The sequence below is a fragment of the Bos grunniens genome, chromosome 4 (assembly GCF_055505025.1).
Source record: "Bos grunniens cultivar Pamir isolate PY7600 chromosome 4, Bosgru_T2T1.0, whole genome shotgun sequence".
Lineage (NCBI taxonomy): Eukaryota > Metazoa > Chordata > Mammalia > Artiodactyla > Bovidae > Bos > Bos grunniens.
The window spans coordinates 70,940,565-70,954,178 of record NC_141168.1 but is presented as its reverse complement, the minus strand read 5'-3'; the positions used below and the strand labels follow the sequence as shown (position 1 = coordinate 70,954,178).

The window sequence follows — 13,614 nt, the reverse complement described above, 5'->3', positions numbered from 1 at the left end:
TTATTTTTTGTCTTTTTTTTTGGCCATGAGCCACATGGGATCTTAGTTCCCTGACCAGGGACTGAACCCATACCCCCTGCACTCTTAGCCACTAGACTGCCAGGGCAGTCCTTCAAGTTACAATTTCTTAATCAGCCAGACTTATAAAGGTTAGAGAAAGAAAGGTTAGAGAAAAACTAACCTAAGGTTAGTTTTAACTAACACTTTAACAGTGTTAACTAACCTTAGGTTAGTTAGGAAGCCCATAAACTTCCATACATATTTCCATACCAAATAGAAGAATCTCCCTATCTTATAACAGGCTATCTGATGAGATGAATGAAGTGATTAGAGGAATCATGCAGTTATTTTAATTTCATTATTAGTGATATTTTTAAAACATTATATCAATTGATAGAGGTAGGCCCAACTCACATGTTACTTATACCATTTCTCACCTATGTTTCTTATTAAATCATGAACTATAGAGACAGATGAAAAGTCAGGCTTAGGCTTAGAGTTAAAAAGATCTGCTTCAAAATCCCTGCCCTACTCCTAAAATGCTCTCTGATTTTGGATCTCTGGGCTTTGGGGGCCTCAGTTTCTTCCATTGCCTTAATGGAGACAATAATGCTTGTTTTGATCTGGTGACCTGAGAAGGTTTTCATGAGGGTAAAATAAAAATCCATTCAGTATATTTACTAAGCACTAAACTATAGATCCCCTGGAGGGGGGCATGGCAACCCACTCCAGTATTCTTGCCTGGAGACTCACCATGGATAGAGGAGCCTGGTGGGCTACAGTCCATGAGTTCCCAGAGTCAGACGTGCCTGAGTGACTACGCACGCCTCGGCACAAACCACACAGACCAGGGCTCCCCAGGTGGTGCTAGCAGTAAAGAATCTGCCTGCCAAAGCAGGAAACCCGAGACAGGGGTTCAGTCTCTGGGTTGGGAAGATCCCGTGGAGAAGGAAATGGCAACTCACTCCAGTATTGTTGCCTAGAATATCCCATGGACAGAGGAGCCTGGTGGGATGCAGTTCCTGGGGTCACAGAGTTGGATTCGACTGAGCACATACTCACAAACACAAACTATAGGTCAAGTATTAAGGTGTGTGTTGGGAAGATAAAAAAAAAAAAAAGAATGGTCCAGGCCCTCAGGAAGAACACAATATTTATCATTAGAAATACTAGTGGGATTAATGGGTTGTAGAATTGTTTTTGTTTGTTTACTTGAATAAAAATAACCGAACAGATATACTTGATGAACTGGGTCATGAGTAGTGTTATTTCTTGACATGGCCAGCAGGGGCCTCCATGTGTCTCCAGAGGTATTAATAAAATTTTTCCTGGAGGCCGATTCTGGGCTTCTAGGAAGGAATGTGATACTCTGAGTCACCAGGTCAAGGACAGCACAGATAACAACACAACACAACATGTTTCTGAGAGTCCAGTCAATGTTCCAGCAAATGTGCCTTATCAATGGTACTTACTCTATGCCAGGCATGAGAGGAAAGTATTCAGAAGCTTGCCTCCAGCGTTTGCCTCACATAACAGCTGTTCCTGCAGCTGAGCTGAGGCTTCCCTGGGACTCCTCTCAAGGGCACATGGGTTCTGGGGGTGGTATCAGTTTTGAGGTGTGCATAGATGAGACAGGGCTTCCCTGGTGGCTCAGATGGTAAAGAATCCACCTACAATGTGGGAGACCTGGGTTCGAGCCCTGGGTTGGGAAGACCTCCTAGAGAAGGGCATGGCAACCCACTCCAGTATTCTTGCCTAGAGAATTCCCATGGACAGAGCCTGGCTGGCTACAGTCCATGGGGTCACAAAGAGTTGGACACGACTGAGTAACTAAGTATACACATAGATGAGACAGCTGCAAAGAAGCTGGTCTGGTGACCAGCGCTAGGAGGTAGAGGATGGGACAGCATGCCAGCGTCAAAGTTAGGCACTAAGAGGCTGAATGAGCCTCCGCTGTCAGGAGAATAAGCCAGAGCTCGATTGCCTAGAAGGATGTGAAAAATTCATGACCAGGAGCTCCACTGCCCTGCTAACAGCAGGAGACCCAGAGCTGTGAACCCAAGGCTGAGCTGCTCAGAAGATGCGTAAGCAGGCTCAAATGAAATCAGTCAGATCCAGCCCTGTTACGGCACAACTGCATACTTGTAGACAAATCATCAATGACAAACAGCTCTTGGTTTTAAGCCTCTAAGTTTTGAGATGATCTGTTAGACAACAGTAGCAAAATAATAAGCTTAATTACAATTACAACAATCATAAGGTGATTACTGACACATTTCTAAAGGAACATTTACTTTAACAAAATATTTTCATAATATGAAATAACACATGGCCTGTTTTGGAAGTAATCATAACATTTTTCTTGATTGCTTAATGGAGTCTTTATCAATGATTCCTGCTATGAAACAATATTAATGTCTCTCTACCAATATACCATGTTTATATAAGAAATGGACATCAAGACAGACAGTGTTAACTCACAGCCCTTCTGCGATGCACTCAAGGGAAAGGACATTTCCTCTTAACTCTTCTTTGCGACTTGTATTGCCATCTGGAGTTAAAAATGTTGGTGGTCTCTGTCTATGTGATTTAGCTGCAAACAAGAAGATCAATATGCATTCAAAGTAAGAATATGGATTTCTAGAAGAACAAATCACTGTCTAAAAATCTAATCCCTTTTCAAATCAATTTACTATTGATTGTGAAATTTGTTAAACAAATATATACATACTCCTTGCCTTATAAATAGCCATACTCAGTTGGCCAGAAGTAGAAACTACTGTGGTTGCATAAGAACTAATATTGAGGACTATTTTCCATTGTATATTTTCCTAATTTGGGTTTAGGGTTCTATGTATTTTTGGTGGGTTGGTAAAGTTTCAAAATGTAGACATAGAGAGGAAAATTATGTTATCAAATTATCCACCTCTCAAGATGAGTACTCAGGTCAAAGGGAAAATGAGCTATCTATTTTCTGGAAGATGTTAGGTTTTTCTGAAAGATATGACAATGGACAAGGTCTTTTGGTTTACCCTAGGGACAATATTATAGTCAATTCCAATAATTAATCATGAAGATAAATCATGGTGGACATCTAATATATCAAGATACCCCAAATTGCAAGGTTTACAGAAAACAAAACAAAACTAGAAAGTGACTGGCAGAGGTCTGGCAAATGTGTGCCACAGATTATGGGTGAAGTTAAAGAAATTAAAGTTGGTTTCCTCAATGGAAAAATAAAGAGGGCTCAAGTCAGAGATCTCAGGGAGGTATATGTATATATATATAGAGATAGATAGGTAGATAGATAGATAAGAGAGAGAGACTACCTTCATGTTTCATGAAGAAAAATCATATGGAGACCTGGCCTAAATGTGTCTTTATCCTCTGGTGGCATCTCAGAAGAACTTAAAGTAGAAATCCTACCATCTTGATGTTCTTAGAGCCCTTTAAGAGTGTGCAACACTTTAATGTGTTATCTACTTGATGCTCATAAAAACTGAAAAGGTAAAATATAAATTATCCTCACTTTTCAGAAGAAAAAGCTAAACACCAGAAAAGGTATTACTGAAGACAAATTAGAGTTTTCCTTAGATTTTAGAGATGGTGGAGGAAATCATATCCCTTTTAAAAATCCCTTTGAAAGTGATTTCGAGATCCATGTTTTTCAGGAGTATTTTAATATAAAGTAAAATAATATGAAATAAGGTAAAAATAAAATAAAAGTAAGGCAGGAGTTATGGTATGTTACTCTGGCCATTGATAGTACCTTAGTGCTTTTTACTTCATATCTCAAGGGTAAAAAATTAGTACAGCAGAAATTTGAGCTTATGGATAATTTAAGAGGACCCCATATTCAGAACCCATAATTTTCATTCATAGACTCTATATTTAAGATCCATGTTTCCCTTAAGGAAATAAAATTCTTTTCCTTTTAAAAGAATGATGTTAAATCTATTTTTAAAAGATTATTTCCACTGAAGATAGTGTCTTGATTTTAAACTAAATTAAGAGAAATACTATTTCTAATTATATGACATTGATAAGGTCATGTGAAAACAGACGAAAAATATAATGCTTTTCTGTCAAAATCTGGTTAACGTTAGTTGCTAAAGGTTATTAAGACTTTGATGTTAGTATTTTAGCAGGTTAAAGTACCTTGCCAATTCTTATTAATCTATGAGAAAAGTTTATGAGCCAGACAAAAAATGAAAAATGTAATTCTAAACATATATGAAAGATTTTTTTTTCCAAATTTTGTGGGATGATTCTTTACATGAAAACAGTTATAGTAACTTTTGTTATTATACATACAACATGGAACATGTTTTAATGACATGTTTGAGAGCTCAAAGCTAAATTTATATGAAACATACATTGATTCTAGTGGTATTAAACATGTAACTAGGAATTTCGTAAAGAAATAAGGTTAAACAGCCATGGAGGTGAAGTTAGTGAACTAAATTCTACAATGAAGAAGAAATACCAGTTACAATCAATCACCAAAACTCACCACCATAAAACTCAGTGTCACTCAAATTAGCAGCTATAGTGTCATTCAATTCATCCACTGAAATAAACAGAATATTATGAAGAATGCAAAAAGAAGGGGAGAGAGAATTGTAAAAAAAGAAAAAAAATACTGGGCAACAAAACATAAACCACTATGCTGACCAAGTGCCCTCCCAACCTAGTAAAAACAGTGCTCTGCCTTGTACATGACTATTTCATTAATTCACTGAGCCACCCCCAACCAGTAAGATGCAGACATATAACTGAAGCTGCAGGACTCCCAGTTAATGACATTGTGGAGCATAAACCACAAGCAAATGCTCAGAACACTAAGAACTGGGTTGGCCAAAAAGTTCATTCAGCTTTTTCTGTAACATCTTACCAATGTTCTGGCCAAACCAATAGATTCAGGAAGTTGTCATAGAAACAAGAATGGTAATAACAGTAAAAACTGTAAAATACAGTAAAGTAGGCAAGCTTCCTATAATACACATGCCAACACCTTCATGACTATTCACAGGTACTTCCCTGATCAATGAATCTGTTTACTTCAAAGTTAGTGGGATTTAATAGTTAACATACTTGCATTCATTTGTAAACATCATTGCAAGAGACTTTTTGGAAACTGAACTCTTACCTGAAATCACCTTAACAGAAATTGGTTGCTTCTGCTGTATGGTTTGAGTGTGATTAAATCTGGCGTAACAGATGTAGTCTTCCCGGGTGTCCTCTGGGAGCACATTGGAAAAGTACAGGTCTCCATTCAGACCTTGGGAAACTCTCTCACTCTGTGGAAGTCTTTGAAAGGCTGCAGAATGGCAGAGAGGTATCTAGATCATTCCATCACAAAGTGGCCACTTTCCAAATTAGCAAGATAACTGTATCTACTAATAAACAGTCCTGTGAACTTCACTTGCATGTATTTTTTTCCTCTATAAAGCTCTTTTGAGTAAAAGCAAATAATCACAAAAGAAAAGACATATGAATTAAAATCCCAACTGTATCCGCCAGACCCTAACTTCTCTAGCATGGGGGCAGAGGTGAGACTAAAGTTGCCCAGTGAAGGGTTTTAGAAAACAAGTGTAAACCAAAAAATGTTTTATGGAACGAGTTTGTGTGACTTTTCCTAACATTTACGTTAATCCCTAAGTACCAGATCACCTGACCTGCCTCTTGAGAAATCTGTATGCAGGTTAGGAAGCAACAATAGTTAGAACTAGACATGGAACAACAGACTGGTTCCAAATAGGAAAAGGAGTATGTCAAGGCTGTTATATTGTCACCCTGCTTATTTAACTTATATGCAGAGTACATCATGAGAAATGCTGGGCTGGAGGAAGCACAAGCTGGACTCAAGATTGCTGGAAGAAATATCAATAACCTCAGATATGCAGATGACACCACCCTTATGGCAAAAAGTGAAGAACTAAAGAGCTTCTTGATGAAAGTGAAAGAGGAGAGTGAAAAAGTTGGCTTAAAGATCAACATTCAGAAAACTAAGATCATGGCATCTGGTCCCATCACTTCATGGGAAATAGATGGGGAAACAGTGGAAACAGTGGCAGACTTTATTTTCTTGGGCTCCAAAGTCACTGCAGATGGTGACTGAAGCCATGAAACTAAAAGACACTTACTCTTTGAAAGGGAAGTTATGACCAACCTAGACAGCATGTTAAAATCAGAGACGTTACTTTGCCAACAAAGGTCCGTTTAGTCAAGGCTATGGTTTTTCCTGTGGTCATGTATGGATGTGAGAGTTGGACTATAAAGAAAGCTGAGTGTCAAAGAATTGATGCTTTTGAACTGTGGTGTTGGAGAAGACTTTTGAGAGTCCCTTGGACTGCAAGGAGATCCAACCAGTCCATCCTAAAGGAGATCAGTCCTGGGTGTTCATTGGAAGGACTAATGTTGAAGCTGAAACTCCGGTACTCTGGCCACCTGATGTGAAGAACTGACTCACTGGAAAAGACCCTGATGCTGGGAAAGACTGAAGGTGGGAAGAGAAGGGGATGACAGAGGATGAGATGGTTGGATGGCATCACCAACTCAATAGACATGAATTTGGGTAAACTCCAGGAGTTGGTGATGGACAGGGAGGCCTGGCGTGCTACAGTCCATGGGGTCACAAAGAGTCGGACATGACTGAGTGACTGAACTGAACTGAACGAGTATTAATCACAGATACACACATATCTCGGAAAATGCATTATGGAAGCTTATAAGGATGTTAACTTGGGTTGCATCTACATACACAGTCAGACACGCAATACTGTGAGAGCATCTGATGGTGATGACCTAGGCCCTGGACAAAGTGTCAGACGGACCAAGGTCCCTGCCTTGTCTGAGTCCAGGATAGGGATCTAACTGGAGAATCAGGCAGCAAATAGGCAATTAACAGCAGGGTGCAACATTGATTTAACGATGCAGATGTGTGCCTCAGAGGCCCCCCCACACCCAGCGTGCCTCACCTCCTCTATCTTTTCTTTTCTGTGTTACCAATTACCTTCTCACATACAGTGTGTTTTACCTGTCGTGTGTATGGCTCATAGCCCATCTCCCTGAACTAGAATTTAAGTTCCAGAAGGGCAGAGACCGTCATCTGCTTGGGCTACTATTGTAGCCCTGAAAATGCACCTGGTCCTTCATAGAATCTCTGTAATTAAATGAGTACAAGCAGCACTGTGACTTCCCAGTTTCACATTTAACAACAGACTTCCCCTCAGGTCCAAGGAAATGTCTAGCCTTAAGAAAGGAGGGGAGATTTTCTAAGGAGATGAAGGACTCAGGGAAGTGGGACCACTGATCTGTGTGTGAACTTACACTTGGCTGGCTAGCATGCTTCCTGAGGCTTCTGACTCAGTTCACTGGGAGACTGCTTCAGCTCTGAAGTGAGAGAACTAGGAAAAATCGCACCTCTCAGTTGCCTCCGGCCAAGTGTTAACATCTCCTGGGAGGAGGATTTCTCAGTCTGAGTCAAACAGCTATGTTCCTCCAGCAGCAGGTACCCTACCCAATCATCATGAAATGCAAAATGATGGGTAGAAGCCTGCAGCTCCCTTGGGTGGGAGAAGGCAGGGAAATCTGGAGACAGACTTTGAAAGGATGCCGGTTAACCATGTGAGCCAAGTTTGTGGTCAGGATGGGGGTTTGGTTGGCGGTTGTAAATTCATGGTTTGAAGTCACTAACCAGGGAAAGAATTGTTTTAAAAAATAACTCAGAAAAATAATGTATGTTTATTTTATGACTGCAAAGAGGTAAAGATAGGGATATATTTATCTTCTTTCATTTCTCCTGCTGTATTTTATTGTGGATTAGTGTTGGGAGATCAAATGAAAGGGAATGGGATTTTATGAGGGTGGGAACACTTTCCCCATTGAATTCCTTTGCACTGCATTGGGGAAAAAATGTATGCAGATAGGAATAATTTGGTAAGGTCATCTTGCCAGGAGAATGCTACACATATCTGAATTTTTTTCTCATACCTAGATGCAATTTCACTTGAAAAATCCAGAGGCATTGTCAACGGCCTAAAATGTATGGAAATGACATAACCAGCAGTGCGATATGAAAATAAGTTAGTTTCGTATTCAGATGATTCTGAGACTTCACATGTAAACATCTCTTTATGAAGCAGAAAAGTCATCATTTCTGAATAAGAAGCAAAAGCCAATTACTGGGCTTCACTTTGGCAGTGAGAGTTGGATACTGTTATTCTAAACCGTAGATATCACTCAGTTCTACTTGATTGGTTACTTATGCTTTCAAAATCTGTAAAAGTTATTACATAATCGTATGAAAAATATTTTTGTCCATTTATCCATTTATATATATATTTTCCACTTCTCTGTGATACCTTCTCTGAGTGATTTCATATAAGAGTCGAAAATGGAAATGAAATGTGAAAGCTAAATTTTATCTTCTGTAATGTGAACAGCTTGTGATTTCAGAGGAAATCAAGTCACTGAGAATAGAATGTATTCCCCACAAGTATTTTCAACCCTTCCCACCATTCCACCCAAAGGATTCCTGTCAAGGACAATGGCAACCCCCATGTTGCCAAATTCAATAGTTATTTCTCGATCAGATTGGAAGCTGTCTCATCTCTCAGCAGTGTTTGAAACGACTGATATTCTGTCTTCTTGGCCCTTTTTCTTCCCCTTGTTCTGGGGATAGCTCCTCTTCTCTGTTTTCTTTTTACTGAAGCCACTGCTCTTTCTCATCTGCTTTTCTTTGCTCCCTAAATGTCTGGCCCCAGGAGGGCCCTGGTCTCAGCCCCCAGGCTGTGTCCTTCATCACCTGCATTTCTTCCCTCAATTCTCTTCTCCAGACTCTGACTCTAAGAAGCATCTCTGCACTAACATCCACGAATGGCTGGAAAGAGCCCTGAATCTTTCTTCTGATTCATGAAGCTCTAACTCGCTGGACACCTTCACAAGGATGCCTCCCAGGCTTCTTGCATTCAAAACCCTGGTTCCTAGTCTCCAAGCAGAAACACATGCTACCTCCAAAGTAACATGCTAACGGGAGGCTTGGAAGGGTAGGAGAGCAGAGCAACAAACAATCCCCTAAGTTTAGAGAAGGGGTGGACAGACGTTATAATGACTAATGAATGACTTCATTTCCCTGTGCCTCAGTTCCCTCACCTAAAAAGTGAAGTCATCTGAGTTGCCTCCTGGGGCTGCTGTAAAGAATGGATGAGATAACTCATGTAGTCCTTAGCCAAGCGACAGGCACTTAGGCACTAAATGCCTAAGTAGCTATAGTTACTACTGTATATAAAATAGATGATAAGCAAGCATCTACTGTATATAGCACAGGGACCTGTGCTCAATCCTCTGTAATAACCTAAATGGGAAAAGAATTTGTATATGTGTAACTGAGTCACTGGGCTGTATACCTGAAATTAACACAACACTGCAAATCAACTATATTCCAATATAAGATAAAAAATTAACTAAAAAATATTAGCTGTTACTGGGGATAAAATAACAAAAACAATAAAAAGACACAAAACATTTGGAACAGTTTTATTTCCTTTCCTCCATGGGCTTCTGCTGTTTTAGGAAAGGGCAACTGCATTTTACCAATTGTTCAGTCTTAGTCTTTGGGGTTACCTTTGATTCTGCTCTCTCATGCCTCCATCCTGATCCCAAAAAATCCTGGAAGAGACTTTGAAATTATATTTGGAATCTGACTATTTCTTACCCACTCGACTACTACTACCCAAGTCAGAATTCCCATCAACTGTTGTCCAGATCACAGCACTGGCCTCCTAACAGGCTGCTCTTTTCTTCTTTCTGTCCTCTCTATTCTCCAGGCATGAACCGAAGTGATGTTCTTACTATCCGTTCTGTGTCAGGTGAAGCAGCTCCTTCAATGGCTCTCTACTTCATTGAAAGGAAAAGCCAAAGTCTTACACACTGAGTCCCTGGACTTTCCCGACCTCTTCTCTGCCTGTCACCCTTGGATTGGTCAGCCTGGCCACACTGGCCTCCCTGCTGCTTTCACACACACCAGGGATGCACCTGTCCTTGGGGCTTACACTGGTTTTCTCTTTCCACCCAGATAGTGAAGGTCTGCCTACTCTTTAATTCCTGTAAGTTTCTGCTCAAAACTCTGCCTATTTTTGTCCATAGCACTTACTGTCAACTGATGCATATTTTCCAAATACACTTACAGTCTGCTTCTTTCTCTCCTTCCTTTTATTCCCACTGCAATGAACATAAATTCAGTGAGAGCAGGATCTTTGGTTTATTTAGAGAGGCACCTGGTACATGGTAGTTCAGTCCAGCGGCTCAGTTGTGTCCAACTCTTTGCGACCCCATGGATTGCAGCACGCCAGGCTTCCCTGTCCATCACCAACTCCCAAAGTTTGCTCAAACTCATGTCCATTGAGTCCATGATGCCATCTAACCATCTCATCCTCTGTGATCCCCTTTTCCTCCTGCCTTCAATCTTTCCCAGCATCAGGGTCTTTTCCAATGAGTTAGTTCTTTGTATCAGGTGGCCAAGGTATTGGAGTTTCAGCTTCAGCATCAGTCCTTTCAACGAATATTTGGGACTGATTTCCTTTAGGATTGACTGTTTTGATTTCCTTGTAGTTCAAGGGACTCTCAAGAGTCTTCTCCAACACCATAGTTCAAAAGCATCAATTTTTTGGCACTCAGCTTTCTTTATGGTCCAACTCTCACATCCATATACGACTATTGGAAAAACCACAGCTTTGACTATATGGACCTTTGTCAGTAAAGTAATGTCTCTACTTTTTAATATACTGTCTAGGTTGGCCATAGCTTTTTCTCCAAGCAGCAGGCATCTTTTAATTTCATGGCTGCAGTCACCATCTGCAGTGATTTCGGAGCCCAAGAAAATAAAGTCTGTCACTGTTTCCATTGTTTCCCTATACATTTGTGATGAAGTGATGGGACTGAATACCATGATCTTCATTTTTTGAATACTGAGTTTTAAGCCAGCTTTTTCGCTCTCCTCTTTCACTTTCATCAAGAGGCTCTTTAGTTCCTCTTTGCTTTCTGCCATTAAGGTGGTGTCATCTGTATATCTGAGGTTATTGATATTTCTCCTGGCAATCTTGATTCCAGCTTGTGCTTCATCCAGCCCAGCATTTCTCATGATGTACTCTGCATATAAGGTAAATAAGCAGGGTGATAATATATAGCCTTGACATACTCCTTTCCTAATTCGGATCCAGTCCAAATTGGGGACTGGACAACTCCAACTGTTCCTTCTTGACCTGCAAACAGATTTCTCAGGAGGCAGGTAAGGTGGTCTGGTATTCCCATCTCTTTAAAAATTTTCCCATTTGTTGTGATCCACACAGTCAAAGGCTTTAGGGTAGTCAATGAAGCAGAAGTATGTTTTTTTCTGGAATTCTCTAGCTTTTTCTATGATCCAATGGATGTTGCAATTTGATCTCTGGTTCCTCTGCCTTTTCTAAATCTGCTTGAACATCTGGACGTTCTCAGTTCATGTGCTGTTGAAGCCCAGCTTGGAGAATTTTGAGCATTACTTTGCTGGCGTATAAGATGAGTGCAATTGTGCAGTAGTTTGAGCATTCTTTGGCATTGCTTTTCTTTGGGATTGGAATGAAAACTGACCTTTTCTAGTCCTGTGGCCACTGCTGAGTTTTCCAATTTTGCTGGCATATTGAGTGCAGCACTTCCACAGCATCATCTTTTAGGACTTGAAATAGCTCAACTGGAATTCCATCACCTCTACTAACTTTATTCATAGTGATGCTTCTTAAGGCTCACTTGACTTCACACTCCAGGATGTCTGGCTCTAGGTGAGTGATCACACCATCGTGGTTATCCGGGTCAATAAGATCTTTTTTGTATAGTTCTTCTGTGTATTCCTGCCACCTCTTCTTAATATCTTCTACTTCTGTTAGGTCCATACTGTTTCTGTCCTTTATTGTGCCCATCTTTGCATGACATGTTCCCTTGGTATCTCTAATTTTCTTGAAGAGTTCTCTAGTCTTTCCCATTCTATTGTTTTCCTCTATTTCTTTGTATTGATTACTTAGGAAGGATTTATTCTCTCTCCTTGCTATTCTTTGGAACTCTGCATTCAGATGGATATATCTTTCCTTTTCTCCTTTGTCTTTAGCTTCTCTTCTTTTCTCAGCTCTTTGTAAGGACTTCTCAGACAACCATTTTGCCTTTTTGTATTTCTTCTTCTTGGGGATGGTTCTGATCACTGCTTCTCATACAATGTTATGAACCTCCTTCCATAGTTCTTGAGGCACTCTATCTACCAGATCTAATCCCTTCAATCTATTTGTCACTTCCAATGTATAATCATAAGGGATTTGATTTAGGTCATACCTGAAAGTTCTAGTGTTTTCCTCTATTTTCTTCAATTTAAGTCTGAATTTGGCAATAAGGAGTTCATAATCTGAGCCACAGTCAGCTCCCAGTCTTGTTTTTGCTGACTGTATAGAGCTTCTCCATCTTTGGCTGCAAAGAATATAATCAATCTGATTTCGGTATTGATCATCTGGTGATGTCCATGTGTAGAATGGTCTCTTGTTTTATTGGAGGAGGGTGTTTGTGATGATCAGTGTGTTCTGTTGGCAAAAGCCTGTTAGCCTTTGTACTGCTTCATTTTGTACTCCAAGGCTAAACTTGCCTGTTATTCCAGGTAGCTCTCAACTTCCTACTTTTGCATTCCAGTCCCCTGTGATGAAAAGGACATCTTTTTTGGGTGTTAGTTCTAGAAGGTTTTGTAGGTCTTCATAGGACTGTTCAACTTCAGCTTCTTTAGCATTATTGGTTGGGGCATAGACTTGGATTGCTGTGATACTGAATGGTTTGCCTTGGAAACAAACAGAGATCATTCTGTTGTTTTTGAGATGGCACCCAAGTACTGCATTTGGATGCTTCTGTTGACTATGAGGGCTACTCCACTTCCTCTAAGGGATTCTTCTTTGGTCCCACCCTTTAGAACAAGACCCAGATTCCCCCACAGCCAGTCCCTCCCATCAGGAAGCTTCCACACGCCTCTTATCCTTATCCATCAGAGGGCAGACAGAATGGAAACCACAATTACAGAAAACTAACCAAACTGATCACTTGGATCACAGCCTTGTCTAATTCAATGAAACTATGAGCCATGCTGTATAGGGCCACCCAAGACCAACATGTCACGGTGGAGAGTTCTGACAAAATGTGGTCTACTGGAGAAGGGAATGGCAAACTGCTTTAGTATTCTTGCCTTGAGAACCCCATGAACAGTATGAAAAGGCAAAAAGATATGACACTGAAAGATGAATTCCTCAGGTCGGCAGGTGCCCAATATGCTACTGCAGAAGAGTGGAGAAATAGCTCTAGAACGAGTGAAGAGGCTGAGCTAAAGTGAAACAATGCCCAGCTGTGGATGTGACTGGTGATGGAAGTAAAGTTCGATGCTGTAAAGGACAATTTTGCATAGGAACCTGGAATGTTAGGTCTATGAATCAAGGTAAATAGGTACATAGTAGGTATTCAATAAAACAGAGCAAATGAATGAAATGATATGTGATTTGTTTTCTGAGCATCTCTAAAAAAAGTATAAACATCTTATGAATCACAGGAGGTAATCAT

At 40.3% G+C, this 13,614-nt stretch overlaps 1 protein-coding gene across 17 annotated transcripts in view; it reads right to left on the bottom strand.

The window, feature by feature from the left end:
- The window catches only part of NRCAM (neuronal cell adhesion molecule), a 249,991-nt gene that overhangs the window by 68,642 nt on the left and 167,735 nt on the right, over positions 1–13,614 (bottom strand). For 13 of the 17 annotated variants that reach the window (XM_086396801.1, XM_086396798.1, XM_086396803.1 and 10 more), the window contains 3 exons: positions 5,150–5,320; positions 4,514–4,570; positions 2,482–2,593 (listed from right to left, as the gene is read on the bottom strand). In XM_086396801.1, coding sequence (XP_086252927.1) covers positions 2,482–2,593; positions 4,514–4,570; positions 5,150–5,320 — 340 coding nt within the window. The remainder of the gene's footprint in view (positions 1–2,481; positions 2,594–4,513; positions 4,571–5,149; positions 5,321–13,614) is intronic. The other 4 variants (XM_086396812.1, XM_086396807.1, XM_086396813.1 and 1 more) reach the window with 1 other exon arrangement.